Source organism: Taurulus bubalis (genome assembly GCF_910589615.1).
Source record: "Taurulus bubalis genome assembly, chromosome: 21".
In the NCBI taxonomy this organism is placed as follows: Eukaryota; Metazoa; Chordata; class Actinopteri; order Perciformes; family Cottidae; genus Taurulus; species Taurulus bubalis.
The window spans coordinates 10,725,210-10,747,061 of record NC_136609.1 but is presented as its reverse complement, the minus strand read 5'-3'; the positions used below and the strand labels follow the sequence as shown (position 1 = coordinate 10,747,061).

The 21,852-nt window shown below is 46.1% G+C and overlaps 1 protein-coding gene across 1 annotated transcript in view; it reads right to left on the bottom strand.

Annotated features, from left to right (window-relative positions):
* Positions 1-21,852, bottom strand: part of LOC306752694 (receptor tyrosine-protein kinase erbB-4-like) — a gene marked incomplete at both ends in the record, with an annotated part of 181,279 nt that overhangs the window by 52,851 nt on the left and 106,576 nt on the right. Inside the window, 2 exons of the mRNA XM_079236488.1 lie at positions 942-1,080; positions 18,153-18,339. Coding sequence (XP_079092614.1) covers positions 942-1,080; positions 18,153-18,339 — 326 coding nt within the window. The remainder of the gene's footprint in view (positions 1-941; positions 1,081-18,152; positions 18,340-21,852) is intronic.

The window sequence follows — 21,852 nt, the reverse complement described above, 5'->3', positions numbered from 1 at the left end:
TGCAGCAGATTGTCACCCGGCCTCGTCAACCACTCCCACTGTGGGGTTGTTAATGTTAAATACTAACTACGGCGCTGGCAAAGGGCCCCAATTTGGCAACCTTAACTCCCACTCGCTCTCTTGTCATTTTTTTGGCCCACCTCCTCTGTTCTTTGCTGCTTTTCATCCTCCTCCTCCTCCTCCTCCTCGTCTTCCTCCTCCCCCTCCATCAGAGCCATTTCATCAACAAAATGGCACTTTTTTTACACATATTGTTCTTAAAACTGTCTTTTAAAACCCGTCAGTTTAGTAAGCAGCGTCGCACGACGTCTCCCCCGCTGCCGCCATGCAGATTCTGCCTGAAAGCAAAGAAAGGTTGTTGCGCCTTCTCGTCAAAGAAACTCAACGTTTCTTGTCTCACCCCGGCATGTTTTGATGCAGAGGACACAAAGCAGCATGCCTGGCTATCCTTCACCCCGTCTCCATCTTGAAAGGAGCAAGAGGCTCCTCCACAAAATGTGCAGGAAAGAGCCGGTCAGCGTCTTCTGACACAGAATGTCCGCCGGATAGCGGCGCCTGTTGTGTCCAAAGCGGGCGGGGGACCACGACGATGGAGGGGGGGGGGCATCAACCCAGCTGTCAGGTTCACTGAGATTTAAAAAGAGCACAGCAGACAGCGGCTCCATGGGCCTCGCTGCACAGCCGCCACCATAGCACTACAATGGGAAAGGTTCACGCGTTGATCTAACACTTTGTGATTCCGCTTCCAAATAGCCGGCAGGCAAACGGAATGAATACAAAGAGATAGGGCACGACTGCTGCTGGTGGGGTGTGCGCTTCCACAAGCATGTTGGCACGCGGCCTGCCGCCAGAAGAAGCCGGAAAAAAGAAAAGAAATGATAATTTGATTCTCATCCAAAGTTACTGGTTCCACTGGTCTGCCCACCCACGTGCGGCGGTACTCACATCCGAGGTTGCTGTTGTTGGACGGCACCACCAGCAGCTCGGCCTGGGGTTTCTTGATGATGTCACGCCAATGGATGGTGTCCGCATGGCACAGGAATTTGTTCTGGTCGACGTAAACGCCCCCGTTCAGGATCTCTGCAAGAAAGAAAAGAAAAGCAGATGGAGAGGAATGAGCACATAGGCGTGGATATAAAGCACATGCACAAGATGGCAGAAAATCCATACTTCAAGGTTAACTCCCCTCGTTCCTTTGTCTCACAGTACTGTGCTGCAATAAGTGTTCCCTGAAGTCCATCTGAGCATGAAGATAAATGGTATTGACAAATGCACACAGTAATTCAATGCCATGTCCACAGACAATGATGTTTCATAAAGAGCTACTGCACAAAAAAAGAAAAGACATGTAACAAAACAGCCTTGCTTTCTAAAAGAGATCCAATCATGCACGCCGGTATAAACTCCTAATTATAAATTGAGTATTATAGAATTTCATTCAGTTTGAATGCCACTGGAAGACGGCAGATAATTGTGATGATTAAAACTGAAATAGAACACTGGAGCGGATGCACAGCTTTACATGAGTTTGAGTTTCTCTCAGAGGGAATCAGGCTGTAGGTGGAGAGCAGATGTATTAACATAGTACATCTCATTGATTTCTGGCTGCTGAGCATTTTTGGAACATGTTCAATTTCTTTTTATTGCACTATTATCTTCAAGGCGCTCTCTCTCTTGGCTCACAACAGGCCCAAATCATCACGATAAGGGGTCACAGCTCTCTTGACCTACTCCTCAGCGCTCTATCAAGAGACAAAGCTTCCTCCTCCTGCATCTGCTTAATGGCAAAAATATGTTTCTATTCAGGGACCAGTGCCCTTAACAGATGCCTGCGCGTGGAGCACGATAGCTAATTCTAATCCCTCTCCCTGTTACTAATCCAGGATTTGGATATGGACGCAGAATGAAATGATGCTGCAGTAATCCCCCGTCCCGTCCCGAGCCCTGACCCGGGGCAGAAGAGAAACAACAGCCCCCATCGGCGCCTCTCTGGGACACCAGCTGTATTATTTAACCTAGTTGGGGGATTTAGATACAATCACCTTGCATCCCCTTCTCCTTGAATGTGAAGTAGCGCCGGATTCCATGAAAGTACTTGTCATAATAAATTAAATTTCATATAAAAAAAAAAAAAGAAAGAAACAATGTGGTTCAAATCGGGTCCGGATTAGCCGAAGGTAAAGAAGGATATTATCTCCCCGGGCAGATTATTAACAGCGTATGAGTTATGCGGGGCGATTCAGCAGCAGAGAAGCGAGCGCACGCAGGAAGCTAATCATTACCATCCGACACCCTGATTAAAGAAGTGGGCCTTGGTGGAGACGGGGACATTTATTCAAAGCCCTCTTAGAGGTGACACGGCGCTCCGTCTGCCTGCTGAATGGCCTACAGCCGCGGCTTCATGTAATCATGTTCCCGTCACAATGGACGATTTATCAGGGGGTGTTTTACATTCATGGGTGGCGGGTGGAGAAAAAAAAGAGACGGGCCCGCGCTTTAGTCAAATACCGCGGACCGCACTGTCAGCATGCTATGATGTCGTTTTTAAACACTGAAGAAGTCGGTGTTAACGGCAGCGTCACCCCGGACTGGACACCTTTATGTATATATTCAGTAAAGAGGGATATTCTGAATGAGCAGATAATGATCTAAGGAGATGTGACTCAACGTTTTTTCATGCACTGGCTAATTTTGACAGTTTCCGTACCATTGAACAGGTCTTCTGTCAGACTAGTGGAAAGAAAACATCGGAAATACACGTCCAGGTATTTATTCTACTACTTTGTTTGCATTTTTTATAAACCTTCAAAAAAACGTGTAATAGAAAAAACATGTCTTCATGTAAGCAGTCAAGCAGGCGTTTCATGGTGATATCTATTAGTTAACATGTTTACTCGATTCCCCTGCAGTGTGTTAACAACGTATGACATTTTACTAAACATATCTTTAAAGGCCAATTTCTCCAAAGGAGTTTTTTCTCAGAAATCTCCACTTCAGCTGCTCTTACGACCAAACTTTCCACTTTCATTCCTCTCTGTATTCTGAGGGTTTTTACAGAAGGGATTTGTTCACACAGCATTCACAGCCTGATTTATACAACATGTTACCCCCAAAACATGGTCACATTGATTCTTTACGGCAGTATTTTCTGATTAATGGGGTGATACAAAAAAAAAAGATATTGATAATTCCCTCTGTCAAAACCTTTGACTTTTGCTGTCAAGAAGAAAATGAACCTGGCTTTACTCAACGTGCCGCAGCGTGATGACGGACAGGAGCCGGACCCCTTTGTTTGGCTTTTTGAGACACAAACTTTGAGGGGCGACAAAAATAACACAGCGCACATTTTTCATAACTTTTTATTTTTTTTTGAAAGTAGTAATTTCTACATTTGAAGGCATGACAGATAAAATCCATTTTAGCTTTTTTTATGGAGGGCCATCTTTCTCAGATGGTCCCAAATGCTCTTTTAAGTGCTTGTGTCCAGAACCCGTCTGCCGGCTGAGAGACAAATTGCCACCTCGACTGTCCATCCGGGCAAGGGCACTAAGTCTTCCAGCGGGACGGTCGTTCATTAACGCGGGACAGTCCCGCCCCTCCCTCCCTCTCCTCGCTGTACCCCAACCTGCACGCTTCGATCGTCCCATCAGGTCTGGAGATCTACAGCCGAGCGTCCGCCCCGACATCCCTCCCCCCCCCGCCGCCGCCGCCGTCTTCTGCCCTTCGCCCCAAATCTCCCCCCCCCCTCCTCCACGCGGCCGTGAGTTACGAGGTAGTCATAAAAGCTATTGTCCTGCATCAGGAGGTGGGGGGGCGAGACGGAGAGGGAGCAGCAAGGGAGGGAAACCGAGATGTGAGGGGAACACGAGGGAGAGGGAGAAGAGGTTATCGCTAAGGTTAACGCAGCTAAATACCATTTCAAACATTTAACGTAATGACTTCCAAATCTTTTACATAAATAGACTTTTACCGCTCGTCATTGGTTCACGAAAGCTTCTGATCAGCCTTGCTTTTCTTCACAGGAAGTGATCTATTCACTGTGTGTCACGTATGATTGGTTGAAACATTCCTCTTTTGCTAAATTGTAGACTCAAGTCACTTGAATGGCCCTCATGCAGACTTTGTGTGGTATCTCCCACAGATCTCATCCCGGTGCCTCGCTCCTCGTTGTTCCTTTCAATTCCTGCTTTATTGATGCTAATTATGCTTTAATGCACTGTATAATACGGGTAGATCAAATCAAGCATTCTGATTGGTTGAGAGTGAGTCACGGGGTGTACTTTATTCAGCCATAAAGTACTATACAGCCTGTTTACATTTAGAGCGTTCCATATCAGTGCGCACTTAAAATAACAGCTAGATTTAAATTGCGCGACCGTTAGTTGTCATTTCAAGCTTGACAGTTACCAACATGTTGGTGTAAACTTTGCTTGAGTGTATTCACAGTATTGCAACGGGGCTCTTCGCTAACAGTAACGTTAGCTCAAACGGAACAGCTAACAAGCTCACGTAGCATCCGCCACACTAGCATAACGAACGACAACACACACGTCACTTCCTCCCTAAAATGAGATGAGGAATGAAAAGGGTTTGACCACAAAATCATGATAATTTATAGTGAGAGATAATTACGTCGGTAATTTCCCGACGCGAGGCAAGTTCTCTAAACATCATGGAGGAGAAAAGACGGACAGAAGCAGCGAGAGCACTTCTTTACATCGGTGGCGGCGCGTCATCCTCCACCTGCTTCCAACCGGCAGTCCGTTTTATCGTCCCGTACAACGTTTGGTGGCTACAACTATTTTGTGCTGAAAGGGAGCTTACTATTACGATGCATAAAGTCGCAGGTACCCGTATTATAAAAGCAATAAGGCACAAGACAGTACTGCCTCTCGTACCTTATTGCTTAATTACAGCCTCACACAAAAGAAAGCCCCCCAACCCCCCTTTTTGATAGTCAGTTCGGTCGGGGCGCTTTGCTGGGCGACATCGTTTCCAGCGACGGCGTTTTGTGGCCGCTGAGGGCTCCACCATATGCTCGGGTCATGTTGGGTTCAAGACTGTTTCTGGTGGAGCGATTTGCTACACCTCTCTTGGCAGTGACACAAAGTGTCTCGCTGTGACGGAGATGGAAAAAAAAAGAAAGAAGAACATAATCTCACCGAGCGAAAAAGTGTCATGTTGAATCAGAGATTATGTTTGACGCTGAGCAGTGAGATATGAGGTGATCAGTGGAGGAGAAGATGATTAGGAGATGTTTATAATACCAAACTGAATATATTCATGACTTCATGTCTTTCCTGCACGTCATCCAGTCCCATCATTGCCCCAATTATGACTAAAGGGCGCTGTATGCTATATGCTATTAAAAATCTATGTCAGCCAATTAAAAACAAACTGGAAATAACAAATGAAACCAAGATACTCGCATCAAGCGGCGCCCTTCTCCTCATAACAAACAGAAAATCAAGTTTCAACCTTTTTAGCCAATTCTATACTGGAACGTACCATTTACTTAGTAAGAAGAGGGGTGAGTTAAAGGACGGCAAGCGTGGAAAGACTGTGCAGTACTTAACAAACGTATAATACAAAGTAGAGAAGCCATATATGGGTTAACATACTGTTACACTTGACATCTAAAGGTATAATAAACACATGCGCCATTCCACTTATATATATATATCATGCCCGTTCTCCCCTCCTCCAGAATCAGCACGTTACACACCTGCTTCCAATATCGTTAAAGGAGCAGATGGATGGTACAGTCAGTAAGAAGCTTCAACCTTCTTTATATTTTTACCATTCAAATCAATAAATATCACCAAATGTATATATAATTCTGATGGTTTGCCAATTATAACTTTGTGGAAGATAAATAAATTACACAACTGGAACAAGCGTATGTGTATGTTGCCATTAAAGTTGATAAATGAACCAATTAAAGGGCAGAACATTGGTCTGGAATGAACGGCTTAACGCTTGAGAAAACCTGATTATGATGGGGAATAGAGTAAGGAAGTAACCTTTTCATACCCCTTGTGTTTCCATTTTTATTTCACATTTTGCCCTCAGCTGGGACTTACAGTCTAGCTGTCTTCTACATCACTGACATGAGAAGCTCCACATAGCAAAGAGTGCCAAGCGAGAGTCAGAGCTCCCTCACAATACTCCTGTGACACTTAAACTATTCTGTCGAGGTACAAAAAGAAACAAAGGCCCCCAATCTGCCGCAGGAGCGTTTAGAAAAAGTAAGAGATCACGGTTCAGAGAGGCAATGTGGTGTGAGATTCCTCGGGAACATGTATTTGTATTGTGCATCGCACGCCCTCGGAATAGAGAACAGGCCAATCAGCGCGCAGATTGTTAAGGAAGTAAAAATGATCCCTGTGCCAGGTTGTCTTTGCCAGCCAATTAAGTTCATTTTACTGTCGTTCAGCAGAGCGAAGAGCCTCTATTTTGGAGTAGTTTCTAGGCAATGATGGCCCCGGCACCAATCAGTGGCCATAGCTCTATGGGGAGCCTGCTGATGAGCTTTCATCAGTGCTGCTAGCCACTTGTCCCACATCTCTTTCTCTCCCTAATTATGCTGATGAATAAGGCCGTAATGGTGATCCGTCCTCGCCTGATGAGTCCGTTATTGTCACGTATCGCGGAGCCCGGCCGTTCGGGGGCATCCACTCTGCTCTTTTTCATTAGGATCATCTCTCCATCCTTGTCCCCACACCCAACACACCCAACGCACTCCCTCACTCCGCCGATGGGCCGACTTGCTGAGCACGGGGAACGGAGAAATCGAGATGATCACTCTTTCCCGCCCTCCGCAGTCGGGCGCCCCTCTTTTTCTTGAGCCACACACTTACAAACCCATTCGAGCTCAGGGAGAAACCCTTTGCACGTTTATTCATCCAGAATTAAAAGACACAAATAATCTCTCTGATGAACACCTCCAGTCCAACAGGACAAAAAGCCTCTCGGAGCTCGGCTGCATCAGGTCGACAAAGCCTCGCATTTGTAGGCTGAGCATGGGAGCTAAGCCGAGGCTTTACCTTTTAAATGCCAATTAATCTCTCGGTGCTTGGGAGAGAAATACGGAGAGCACCAGCGGATGCCCCGCCCCTTTTTTTTGTCATTAAAATGTTTCCCCTTAAAATAAAAAGAAAGTAAGATGCATCTTCTTTATAGCAATTCCATCAAGATCCATTAGTGCCATTAATGAGAAGTAATTTACAAATGTCATGCTATAAATAGATTTAAAAGATTTGGGCTTCATTTGAGACAAGCTAGCATTAGAGACCGGCCTTTCCCTCTATTTCCCCTCCACTATATTGCATCATATTTATTTTCTGATCTGCCACAATTTGAATAGCTATTTCTGCTCTTAACGCGAACCCTGCAGCTCCTCTTTGTTATTGATAAATGTGGGAGATTGCACATGTATTTGAAGTAAATCAAATCTTTTCTTGTCTGTTCTGTTTCTGTCGGTGTTTAGCTGCTGTCAATAAATCTCCTTACCCTTGTGCTCATACGTTTCACATTAAAGCGCCTTTTAGTGGCTCAGAGGCATAAACCTCTTCCTGGTGTACCTTTTAATGTTAATACATAAAAAGAGCATCCACACACACACACACACACACACACACACACACACACACACACACACACACACACACACTATATGTGCTTCATTTAATTCTGAGCCAGCTTTTGGCCATAAAAGACCTTGGTTGGTTTACTGACTTGGTAATCATCCGCAGTGTAAGACACCTTTGTATTTGTGTCACATGTTCCGATACACTTAAAGCTATTTAAGCGAAAAGCCTCTCAGCCAGGTCGAGGGGTGCAAATCTCAGCTCTTAACATCTGCAGGGAGTGTTGAGTTCCACCGTCAGCTGAGACAAAAGATTGGCAGAAAGAATAAATTACGAGTGAAAATGGTAATTTTTTCCGCTTTCAAAAAGGCAAACTTATGGTGTTGCACTGAAGGAATGCATGGTGTGGAAATGTAGATTGAATTGAAAAAACAAATAGGTTTTTTCACGCAGCATTTATTGGGAAACCCAGCACGCCGCGGCATTGTTTGGAGAGCTTTTATTTGGGAATTTACGGGATGTGTGTAAGCTCTTTTGCAGTCATTTGCATGCATCAGTTCCCGGCGCTCTGCGTCGCCTGTGACACGGCGCAGACAGCTGGCATGACAGAAGGTGCCGAACTGGGGGGGATGATACAAATTGCCTTCATTTTCTTAGAGTGCAACCTCTTCAGGGAACGCCGATGAACATTACGCAACTGCAACAAATCTGCAACTCCGGGGAAATAATGACTCGCATGAGAGCCAATGGAGTGAAGTTGGAGAGAGGAAGAGAGATCGCTGTCCTGAGCAACACTTTCAATTTCCACACAAGATACGAATGTGTCGAATAGAAAACACCGTCCTTAGAAGGATGGACGTAAAAGAGGCTAAAAAAAAGATCCTGTAAAAAAGTCTCTTTCATCTTATGGCTGGAATGCCCACAATGCATTGTCGTGAATGGACGACACTTCAGCAGGAGGAGAACAGAAGAGGTGTCCTGACACAAAGGCAGCAGGAGCGAGAGCATTTCCTGGGAGGAGGAAGTTGGTGCGAACAAATGTGACGGTTACTTGGCGCGTTGGGTGCGTCAGGGCCTGCGTGGTTGCGTGAGCATCTCATAGAAAATCGAAACTTGTGATTAAAATAAAGTTGTTGGAAGTTCTCTCCTCGGCCAATTTACAGTCGGGCCGAAGAAACCCAGCGATTTGAGGTACGACTTGACTGGAAAACAAGCCTCTCAGGAATCCCACTGTGTGTAATTGTGAAGCACTCCACTGTACAGTGCCTCCAAGCATGTTTACTCTAAAGAGGGGAGGGAAGAGAAAAAACAGAGGCTGTTGAGAAAGAAGCTGCTTAAGTGAAAACGACTTCTCAAATCCCATGAAAAACTGTTAAGTCTCCAGACTGCAAACAAGCCGCTGGTAGATAAATGGCTGCAGATCGCCAAGATAATAGAGACAGAAAACGGCGACTACTTTGCCTCCGGGCGTGAAAAATCAAAGCGTCAGCAGAAGGGCTTCGGCTCGGTGTGCGGTGCGAAGTGACCAAAATGAAATGAACTTTCTCAGAGTGCAAAGTGGGTAGCGAGTGGCGTTTCCGAGTGGTTGCCCGTTCTTATAAAGCCCTGTATTATTCCCACCGTGTGTGTGCCGTGTTTTATAAATGATATAATCCGTGGCTCGGGGGGGCGGGGCTCTGACTTGAGGAGAACTTATCTGATCTTCATGGCAAAGCGGAGGTTGGTCTCCAGGGTCCCGTTTCCCCCCACTTCTCCATTATTAGCTCTGCCAGCCAAAGAGATATTGTGCTCGGTGACAAATGGGAAAGGAGCGCGAGGGCGCAGACAGTGCGGGGGAGGTCTCCTCCATCTTCTCCATCCCCACCCTCCAGCTCCTCCATCGCGTTCTGGAGCGCTGCCGCCGCGTCCTCCCCGATAACCATAATTGTGTTTTAAAGCCCCTGATTAAATTTTGCAGTCTCGAATGATATTGTTTTGCGATGAATCCTTATGAAAAATGCTCGGCGTGAAGGAGATTACGGAGGCTGTGTAGGTGCTGGAGGACGCAGCCAAAAGGTGGAGGCGGAGATGACATCAATTTGTTATTTTTTTTTCACGTCTAAAGATTCAATGGATGCTAAATGAATCCCCGCCATCAGTATTTTTCCTCCACCCACTGCCGGCCCACCCGTCTGTCACCATTCCCTCCCCGTCTGACAAACACCAGACATAAACACTCCCTTTCTACTTTAAGGCTCCACTTCCTTCTCTTCCCGGCAAAACACACCCACAGGTTCCACGGCCGCCACGAGGAGCAGAACTCTGGCTCCAAAAAGAAAGCCGTCAATATAAAAAATACAACTTTTGCGTGTCCCTGACTCTACTATCATAACGGACGTGTCCCATCACTACCTGTGGGGGAGGCCGCTTTTTCTTTATCTCTATTTTTTAGAGGTGACACAAAATGCAATCAGGGCGAATGAGAAGCCAGCAAATTCAATAATGGAGGCAAATGAAAATGGAACTGGAGACTCTGCACTTAAGGCGGGATGGGCTCACAGCCCTAATAAGCCCTCTTCTGTCACCGCTTCCCTGCATCTAAATTAACCAGAGGCCCTCCAATCAGCGCAGGCAAACAAAAGAGCCGGCCAAAGAGACGAGAGCGCCGATGAATACCAAGCAGGGTAACGAGCGCCGGTGGTCGTCAACGGCCAGCGCCGCTGCAGCGGGGGCGTGTCGCTGGGGAGATTAGTGGAGGATTTATTATTTGTCAAGAAGTAGCATCACATTTGGGTTTACACGCACTTTCATTTCTACTTTTGTTAAGTTTGGACGGCTTTGGAAATCAATTAAAAACCCCGAGCTCCAAAAAAGAAACACAAATCTTCTAGAGTATTTTTTTTACCAGTCATGTGTTTTTGAAGTTTCATGCTGAGCTTTTTTAATAGGTCTCAGCGACCCAGAGGTCAAGCAACTCACTTGTCAAATAAATTGCCAGGTACAGTCTCAAAGTACAAACAACTGCAGAATTGCTGTCCCATGTTGTTGTGCTAGCGCGGCCGTGATAGGCTCCCTTACAGTGGAGTCACCCTGGCAGTCGGCTCTGTTATTAAATAGTGTTTTGGTACAATTGCCCGAGCTAAGACCGTCAAACTAAAATACAGAGGGCGCTATGAATGGATCATAGGAGAGCCATCAAGACAGTGAAACTGCTGAAGGGCTGAGCACGTAACTCCAAGTGTCGGATGTGATTAAATGTCCAGGAAAGGTTACTCCTGAGCCTTAATGTGCACACACACACACACACACACACACACACACACACACACACACACGCGCGCGCAATCACAGCGTGCATTTTGTAATTTAAATCCGACTCATTACATATTTTCATGGAGCAAAATGCTTATGAAGTGTCGAAAACAGAGCTAGCCCGCTACATTAAAATTGACACCTACAATGGGCTAAATGGGCAATTTGTCACTTTCTGGCACAGAGCGGCAGCACTCATCCCTCCACTTGGGTAATTTGGGACACACGGACACACACACACACACACACACACACACACTAGCAAATCAACTATGACCAGTAAATTGCCTCCATCTGGTTCTACAGTATATTTAGCGTGTGGTTTGGTGAGCCGGTCCAGCTCCACCCCTCCCTGCTCTGACTCTACCGTGGGCTTTTCGTGGCTTCTTCCACACACAGTGGACAGACGTACGAATCAGCGGCCGTGATTGGCGACGCTCGACACACACACTAATGGATTCGCAGTTGGAGTGTGTGTGTGTGTGTGTGTGTAGAGGTTACGCGGCAGATCTCAAGAGGGGCTTGGACGGAGGAGCGGCACTTAAAACAATAATGAACCCCAAAAATGTCATTAAAAACCCGCCAAAGTCAAGCAGCTTGCAGACGCCTGCGAGGGAACGAGGAGTCAGATCGCACACCAACGCGGCGGAGCGGAGCGCCATCCGTTCCTCTCGAGGGCCCAGAGCATGCAAATATGTCGCAATGTCAGGCGGCAGCACGGGCCTGGTGGCGAGGAGGCGCTTTGGATTTAATTATTGTCAAGCGGAACCAAAACAGTGTTTTTTTTAGCTTGATGACGCTGCAGTTTCCATCCCTTCCATCCAGACAGAGGGATGTCCTGGAACGCATCAGCGGCTGGTTGGGTTGTGAACTCTTCAACACCAAAATGGCGCTGGTTCGACAAAGAATCTGTTCACAAGTAATTCTAATGTCCTGGAAAAAATAAATTCAGCTCTAATGAGCTAGTTTGATGAAGTCATGGCTATTTGGTTTGATTAAGGAGAATTTCCAAGGACTGTTAAGTGGAAATGCTGACTCATTCACCTCACCAGCCATTACTTTCACTCAGTTTGAGCCCGATTAGGAAGGTTGTCTGTGCCAAATACATTGTTGGGCACAATGTTAATGACTTCAACTTTTTATTCATCACTTTTTTACATCCACATTTTCTGTATACACTGACATCTTAGAACCAATGTTGGTCAAAATGAATAAAATATGCTAATACGCCATCGTACATTCATAATATTTGATAATTCGTTGCATTTGTCCCCTTAAGGCCATTCAGGCTGAGACGTTTTGTCCTGAACTTCTCGCGTCTTCCACATCTGGACCTCCGAGCCTCCGTAAACCTTCGATGCCTAGCATCACATGATGAAATCACAGGTTTTGAGCTATTTTCAGGGAGTGTGTGAACCCTGGTATCAAAGAGCGGGTGCACGGGGCAGCAGACACACCGCCCTGGGGGACTATTACCATTCCATTAGAGAACCTCGCAGACACTAATGGAGACAAGCCCGAAGGCCCCCGGGGTCTTCTCGTCAAAGGATTTAAAACAAAAAAAAAGCGCCAACGGCAGCGCGGCGCTGACAGAACGACACTGATGCAACGTAGCACGGGCATGGCATGACAATGACTTCTGGGTGCAGGAGTGTGAAGAAAAAAAGACGAGAAAGGGAAATGAAGAGATGAGGAAATAAAGCGCGGAGTCAGACACGGCGTCCCATCGCGTGCGGCTGCATGTCGATGAACGCCACCTTTCTTTAACGAGACGTGCCTCGCTGTGTTGTCTTGTTTCCTCAGAAGGAGCCGAGCAACAACAGGTGGCAGGTTCTTGTTTTTTTGGGAGTGCCGCGAAATGTGCAACAAAGACACGGCGGAGCATGAAAGTTCATCTGAGAAGCGTCGCTGGGTTGCAATACGTTGCTTTTGACTTATTTTGTTTTTTTTTCTTCCAAGAGGAACGCTGGTGCTTTGGTGTTTCCACACTACAGAAAAAGGGGGGTGAAGATGAAAGAGGGGAAGAAAAAGCCATAAAAAAAAGCAAAACTTTATTTCACAAGCAGACTGAGGGGCTCGCTCGCCTCGCACATCCACGACTGCAGCACTTTCTGGAGTAGAAGAGCAGCGTTTGAAGCTGGGAGATATGTTTTAATCATTTGGCGCCTTAATGATGACACTGGATTCATTATTAATGGGCCCCATCCCTCTACTCTCCCTCTTCCACATAACAGTCCGGAGCGAGTGTGGGTATTAGCATTAGCCGCTTTTGCTCTATTTGATCTTTCTGTAATTACACCACTTTTTGGAGATCAGACCACAAGCTTTATGTTAAATAAAGAGGCCCTGGAAGTTATTTTTTTCCTTCTATACAAATTCCACACACAATTACTATGGTTACTTTTTCCCCCCTTTCTCTTTTTTTACAAAGAGGGAATCTGAATTTCTTTCTCAAACCTGACTCTATGAGATGTATTCTTATGGCCAGATGGCCCTTAAGTGTTGATTTAAGAAATAAAAATGGAGGCGAGCATGAACGGGTGTAAAGGCAACATCAGTCTGTCTTCATGTGAGCTGGATTCTCCTTTCAGGTGTGTCCTTGTTTAAAAAAAGCAGAGGGTATAATATCTTTGATGTGCGGGGTCTTTATACTCTCCACTGAGGGGATTTACTGTACAGATCAAATTCAGCCTTTTTGACACTTTTGAAACTAACACTTTAGAAAAAAGTGGCAGAAAAAGTATTACAATTTCTTCTCTTTTTAATAATAATAATAATAATGCATTTAATTTATATAGCGCTTTTCTTAGTACTCAAAGTAACTTTACACAACATTACAATGTCCTACAAATTATGCAATAAAACAAGTAGAATAATAAAACAGATACAAATAAATGAAAACAATAAGAGCACACTGTCATACATTAAAAGCAATGCAGTCTCGGATGAATTTGGGGAGAATTTAAAAATGAAATATTTGCTTTCGACAATTGGTGGCGCTAAATAAAACCATGTCGCGTGAGTGTGTGTCTATCTTAATCGCCTCATGCCGAGATATCAGTGTGATCTACTCACTTCAACACCAAGAATAATAATCTCCATTTATTTTGCTGATTCCTGCTGCGCATAACCGTGAGCCGGTAAATCAATAGTCATGCTCCGAAAATGAAAATGCGCATGGGGTTAATTATAATGAAGTCCGTTAATCAATTCATCTCAGCAGCAACTGCTGTTGGTAATTTGGCCTAAACGCATTTAAAATACTCTCAAAAATGCAGCAATTAGCGAGACAGCCGCAGTTAATGATGAGCTTTAAACTGGGGGATGCTTGGGCCGCTGCCAGGCTGTGAAACCATGGCGGTGTCACTACAGTCCCAGTGAGCATTAAGGAAAGCAAAACAGGTGAGCGAGGCAAAGAGGCAGAGAGGTGATCGGAGAAAGAAATGGGGATGGCAGAGGCGGTGCTTTGCTTTCTGCACACGAGCACATGGGGGAGGGTGGCACTTCTGCCAGATGGGAAGTTGGAGTCGGAGCTCTCTTTGGGGCACGCTGAGCCATTTGGCTCCCGTCCAAATGGGCAATTTCACAGGGTATGAAAAAGAAGAAGAAGAAGAAAAAAAAAGCTCACAAACAAAGCAAAAGTTAAGCTAAGAAAGAGGGTGGGACTGGATGCGAAAACCATTTCATGCACGCCACCTCTTCGGCTGTGAGAGTCTTCTGGTTGGTGTTATCGCTACTGCAGCGCAGCACGCCATAATTAGCACTGCAGAGTCCATGTGTGTGTGTGTGTGTGTGTGTGTGTGTGTGTTAGGTTATTAAGGCGTACAAGAAGCTGCAGGGGCATCAGAGGGGGGAGGCCAAACAAGTTGATATCAGGGGAGTTTCTTTCACACAGATTACTATATATCCCATACTGCACTAGGCTGCACAGCGGAGTGCTTTCTGACTCCACAGCCAAATTGAATTCCATGCATTGGGTGGACTCCCACTGTGCAGTGAATCCACAGAGGGATGAAGCAGCGGTGAAGCTGTTGTTTAATGTATTGTGTGCAGTGAGGAATGCTGAATATCTTCTCAGTTGGTCACGTACATCCCCTGCAAAATGAATTACAAATCCATTTCGTCATACAACGAATCTAAGCAAAGGGGAACGGGGAGAAATAATCTGATGGCCTAATTGTGAGAATTCACACTATATTTTTTTGGCCCAGCCAGGAGAATGCAGGAAGGAGGAACAGCGCTGATCCATATGCACGGTTGGATCTGGCTTAATTACAGCGGGATCAGATGCTAAGGACGAAAGGCTTAGAGATCCAGAGGATGTGCTGAAAGCGGAGATGTGTGGCCCGGCAGGCAGGCAGGCAGGCAGGGGGGTGAAGCTGAAGCAAATTCAGCAATAATGACGATCAAAACGGCCTCCAAAAGGTTCGTAGATTAAACGCTGTTGACAGAAATAATTCAATGAATGCCTCACATTTAACATTTGTCCACGAACTTCAATGCCTAGTTCACGGACACTCTTGAAGGACAATGATCATGCAACATTTTCCTCCCAAGAGACAACTAAATACCTTGGAGCACAGATGAGCACACTCCAGCAAGAAAGGACTAAAACCAGCAAACACAACAAACACGCTAATCATGCTTTCAGTCCAAGTGATTTGTGGTCTAGTAGCAGTCTTTGGTCTGCAGACGAAAACACATTCATTAGTGCAGTTTGAGGAAGACCTCATAAGACATCCGTGGGAGAAGCGGGGAACAGAAACACGAAGAGTCCCGGGCCTCCCCTACTTTGGAGGAGTCGTCCAAGTGGAAGGCGCCCTCCTGCTCTACCGGCTTAGGGTGTCAGCATGCCCTTAAAACTCCCAGGAGTCCTTTATCGCCGTGTTCAGACTCCATAAAACGCTGCTTATTACACTAAATCTGTCATGCGCTTTAATATGGATCACAGTTTGATCCCCCACCATCAATCACAAAAACACTACGGCAAAGTCAATGGCGTCAGATCCCGGGATGAATCTCCGCCGTCCAACTTTCCCAACACTGATGGTTTTAACTCGTTGTGCGCTGGATTTCCGCCCCCCAAAAAAGTTACAAAGGGTGGTCAAGGACTGCAAGACACACCACTCCTGTTTTACAACGAATTTAATTTGGCTCCTCTGTGAAACATTTGACACAGAATTGCCCGCAGGAGGAGGAGGAGGGCAGGATGGATGGAGGATGGATTGCAATGCCCACAGGAGAGCGGTGTAAAGCGGGAAGATCGATGCCAGAGAAGAAGCCTCCGGCAAAACACAACAAAGGGCGACGCAGCCGAGGCGCTCTGGTGGCTTGGCAGTTTCGGGCAGTCCCACGCGGGCCGTCCCGGTTTGTTGCCCTTTCCTTGTCTCATCCTCTGGCACTCTCCTCCGCTAAAAGGTGTAGCGGTTTTCACCTTATTAAACAATCACAGGCTAACAAATTGCTTCCGACACTTTGGTTCGAGGGAGGATTGGCAGCGTTCGCCTTTGTTCTTTGGCTGCACGATGGAGGACATACGCGTTGGACATGATTCTTTCCCGTTGGCCATTTTGCGAGATGCTCTAAAAGATTTAGCTGCTGGAAGAACAGAGCTCTCTTCTCCTGTTTTTCCTGCCACGAATAAATCCGGGCGGAACTTCTCCGGCAAGATGACAGAATGAGAGATTCGCAAAAGCAGGCCCGCTCTCGGCTCCGTCGTCTTGTCGACAAGTAATTAACAAACATGGCCAATGTGGTAAGTAATGAGAGGAGTGGAGGGATATGGCATGAAGCGAGGTGATGGAGACAACACTCCAAGTCCAACAGCTCCTTCCTTGAATCTCTCGGCAACGTTCAAACATTCAGTACATTCCCTCGAGTCTTGACACCGTCTCACACAGCCTTGGACACGTCAACTTTTCATGGACTTCTATTTCATATCGCAGCGTCTCTCTGTTTACCATCCTCCCCGTCACTCTAGACAGTATGGCATGACATGAAGCCACAGGACTGACCCTGACTGAGATCCACTGCTTCTCCTCAAGATTGCATGTGACAGTTGTCCCTCAGCCAGAGCTTCTCCGACGGCGGGCTCGTGTTTTTCTCCCGGAGCGATGGTAATGCAGCCGCCCAAAAAGGCAAACACCTGACTCCTGAGGAGGAGTGAGCCTTTTAGCAGCTGTGAGAATTACATGTATGATCTATCCAGTTATCTGGAGATAGCAGATGGAGGAGATAGGATTCAGCAGGAAGACGGTGAAGCAGACACTCCACTGGAAGATATTAAAGCCGGCTAGAGGAGATAGTGTTTGCTGCTATTATTCTGACAGGAGTTGGAAGGTCACTCCACCAAAATGGCAAAGGGTCACGATGCAGAGGTCATGACTCAAAGGTCTGATACCAAGATAAAGTTAGCGCAGACAAAAGCTACCCTTTACAAATATAATCCACCCCAGCAGATTCCTTCTCCCATGACAACAATATAACAGAAAACAGCTGTTACATAAAACATAGCACAACCACTTTCAAAATCTTGCTCCATGAAAGAAGCTTATTTTTTGAGTGTGTAAACAAAAATGTAATTAATGGGGAAAACAGGCCTTTTCGCGGACATTTGATCTCTCTATATAGCAACAGAGAAGATTAATTTGCCAGGGCAGCAGATACGCTGCATTAAAAGTTGAGTTCCAATTGTGCGACTTAATTAAAAAGGCCCTATTAAAGCTGTACATGTGGGTGTGAAAACAAGTCAAACACAAACATTTTTACTGAAGGAAATGGCAATGTTTTTTTTGCAGGGGCCAGAGAAATTGGATTCCTAGTTTACAAAAGGAAAGACAAATAAAATGAAACATTGGTGCATTTCTCTTCATAATTACACAAACCGCCTCCTTATGTTCTCTTCTGAAGAAATTAGATCAGTTTTAAAACACTTGTAAAGTTTTTAAAACACTTTTAAAAACAGAATTCAGGATCATTTGAGCCCTAAATGCACTTATCTAGACGCCGAATCTTAAAATGCCTCTTATGTGACATTTTTTGTTGTGTTTTAATCTTAACACTTCCTTCATTGTCTGGATGCCACAAGCAAAATCTTAATGGGATAATCCTGTTTTATATGGTTTATATCAAAACAACATTCCTTTTCATCCAATGAGTTCTCAAAATGACTATAACACACATGTGGTTTGATCAGGATTTCATTCACCGGTTGATATTGAACGCTTTACTCTGAGATATCGGTTGTTCAGCATGTCGTGAAATCGTTCTGACCTGTGAGGTTGCGCAGGCCCAGCTGCCTCAGGCCGTAGTAGCCGTCCCGCCTGTAGTTGAGGAAGATGGCCAGAGAGTAGCGGCCCTCGTACAGCTTGGTTCCTCGGACGATCCGCAGGTTCTCCAGCGGCAGGTAGTCGAACTGGTTGAGAGCCACCAACACGTAGCCGGTCACTTCTCTGATCGACTGCATGGGAAGACAGAAGAAGGCATATTGGATACGAGTGTGAGAGCAATCCGATCTCAATATGGACCAACGACATCCATCAATTGTTTTTTATCGTTTCACCTTATTGTCTGGCGATAGGAAAAATAAACAAAACCCCCAAACTTGGTGTAGAAAACGATGATATAACTTCCGTCTGTGATCTCAATAGTTGGCCGTGTCTGCCTCTTGGAACAGGTGGGAATTCATTTTTCTCATTTTTCTGTGCACAGAGCATGTTATTTGCATTTGGAAATGTCAAGCTCATGAAAGATTTGGACATGGAGTCCAAAGTGGTTAAAATGTCAGCTCAATCACAGACTGATTACACTCCTCCTCTGATTACGATCTCTCAGCTGTTCTTGAAGGCTTGAGAGGCCGTGGAACGAGCAGATATGACATTTGTAAAGCCAATAAGCAATCCTACCTTTCAGGACAATATATTCAAGTATATTTGTGTTTGATTTTATGTCCTGTAGGTTGAAGGCATCATTATGGCAACTCTCAGTCAGGTGTTAATGGAATCCTCAGAGATCTAAAACTAAGAGGAGAAAAATAATTTGGCGTCGGTTCAAGCTTGAAAGGGTTGGCACACACACACACATAGAGAGAGACACACACACACACACACACACAATGCAAAAATGGAGAGTGTGGCACTCGAGTGTGCCGAGTGCCTTGCTGAAGAACATGGCAGACCTCAACTATCTGCCTCATCGTGCATCAATTGACCTTCTCAAAAGTCAAAAAAAAAAATCTGTCTGATTACCGCGGTGTTATTCACTTGATGAGGCAAATTAATTCAACTGCAAAGTCAGCCTGAAAGATGGGGCCAAGGAGAGAAGTGTTCAATGCATTTTGTCAAAATTCTGGAGAAAAGTAAATGTCCTTCAAAAATAAAAGGAAAAACTGGCGGGGGTTAAAGGTCAACGATACGCAGCATTGTGTTATTACATCGACAGATAAAGGTCCAACAGGAGAAAGCTGAGAAAAACCTCTTTTGGCTGACAGCCATATCCATCATTCTGGCAGCTTCTTCACATACAGCACCGTTGCCACATAGCTTGATGTGTGTATGCATGTGTATGTGCATGTGTGTGTGTGTGTCTTCTAGAACATAACGTATTCCCTTGTTGCAACCACACCGTGTCTGTGGCCATGCAATATTCATCTGAGTCACTCAAACAGCAGCCTGAGCTTTCTCTCACACACAGAAACTCACAAAACACACATGCAGCAGCTGTTCAATTTCACAATTACACATTTTACCGACCACCACTGACAAGCCTAATTAGAACGCTGCATTAGAAGTGTACGTGGGGGGTGGAAACAAATCTGATTACATGGTTGAACACCGGCTCGTATAATGGAGGCTCGGTTTGAAGCGGCTTCTTTTTCTTTCTTTTTCCTCAAGTTTTTGCCGGTACACTCGCTGCCGACTGCCGCTTGTTTTCACGTGTGGGCAAGAAGCATCACCAAGAAGGTGCCAAATATATTATAATATCTCTCCTATAGCTTCCTGTGTCCCTGTCTCCTACAAAATGACGTTCATACAATTGCATTTACTCTCATTTACGTTTCAGGGGGAACTTATTTTCCGACTGAGCAAGTGGTTTAATGTGTTGCCCATGATGCATAATCAAAATTCAGCTTGATTGTATGGTAACATAATTATCAGGAGACAGGGCTGCTGTACAGGTGGCAAGACCAACCTGTAGAGGTCATGCATGCAGCAATAAGGACAGGATCCCTCACCAGCTTCCCACAAATGAGAACTGATTTGGTGCAAAAAGCCAAAAGCACCGTCGTGCCTTCAAACATGAGCATATTTTCAAAGTCCTGCAGCAGAGTATCAGTGGAAAGGGTTATGACGCAGCTACAGAGACATCCTAATGAGCAGAGACAGGCCAGATGATTGGTTGGGAGGGAGGGAGGGGATGAGCGGTGTGAGGTTTGATTGGCTGCTGACCCCTGGGGGACGCTAGTGGAGACTGACAGCGAGGCCGCAGCATGTGGAAGGCCTGCATTTCAGGATAATAGCAGGTGACCGAGATGCGCTTCTATATCGAGCGCTCGGCTAACGCGCGCACCTGCCAAGTCGGCGCATTGTAGCGCGAACACAATAGGAAGGAAAGCGACACTGGAGGTGCTTATTAGCAGGATAACAAAGTGTCAATCACCTGACGAGGGAAGGAACAACATAATAAAAGAGCAGTGGGATTCATTTCAGCCGAGGCTTTGATTAGCATACTTATTGCGAAAAGAGTTTCTATTGTGAGGAACTCCACTGCCTGTCAAGAAGAAGAAAAAACTCACGCTCTGTCATATGTTTGGTGATGTTTGTTCGAGAGTTAGCAGGTTGTGCAACTTTATGCAACTCCGCGCAACTCGTGACTCAGCCCTCTAAAAATAAAGTGCCAGAAAGGCCCTTCTCCTCCAGGGGCTTTGTTGATCTGGGCCCCGCGACCCCTCCGCGACCCCTCCGCGACCCCGCCGCGACCCCGCCGCGACCCCGCGTTTCCCGCCGGCGGGCCGGGGCGCCTCGCTGAGCCTGCTGGGGGCGCTGTGACTGGGACCGGTGGGTGGAGGCTCCTCCGCGGCCCCGGCCCAGCTGTAGGCATGCACTCGGCTGCTGGCAGGCTCCACAGTGCTTCCACTGTGCCCCCTTCTCCCTGCCAACCTCCGGGACCCACTGGCGAAAACCAAAGAAAACTGTTTCCTTGTTGCTTAGCAACCGAAGGAAAGCCTTCCAGCGGGAGCACGGGAGAGCAACGAGCGAGAGAGCAGGCAGAAGAAGGAAAAGAAGAAAAAACAAGTCTTAGAAAGGTTTTTGTTGTTGTAATTTACCTAATTAAATTAAAGGATTACTCTGCCCTTTCTCAGCCATTTTCCTTCGCTTTTGCACTATTCAATTTCCCTCCGCGGCCGTAAATAGTTTCTTTTTCGGAAAGCTTTCAAAATCAATATTTATGTGCATTCCTCTGTACTGGAGGAGGGGGGTGGGGAGTACACACAAACACCTGCATTTCCCCTCCGCATCGACTGCGCTCAGTTTCAGAATCGCACACACAGAAGCTGCAGGAGAAGCGGCCCACCGCTGACCTGTGGGTGTTGTGGGCAGACTTAACACGGTGGACGGTCCCCTTGAACTTTCTCCAAAAACACACAGCTGACCAGGCGATCGGGACGACTCATTTGCAACAACAAGGTGCAGCAACCATCGATCGCTCAAACACACACACCTCTAAAATGCCTCTTAGCTTGTGACATCACGCCATAACAGTGGCGCAAAAAGGGGAGGGGGGGATAAGCATCGACATCTCTTCACAAGTGCCGGTTATTATTTTAGATATCATTTGAAATCAATATTTTGATTGCAGCTTGACTGTGTTCTCTGTTGTGCCGAAATCCACTCACTCACCCGCACATGTAACACAATCTCCGCGCGCACGCTACCCTCAGATATGCCGAAAACCCCCGCCTACGCAGAGAGGA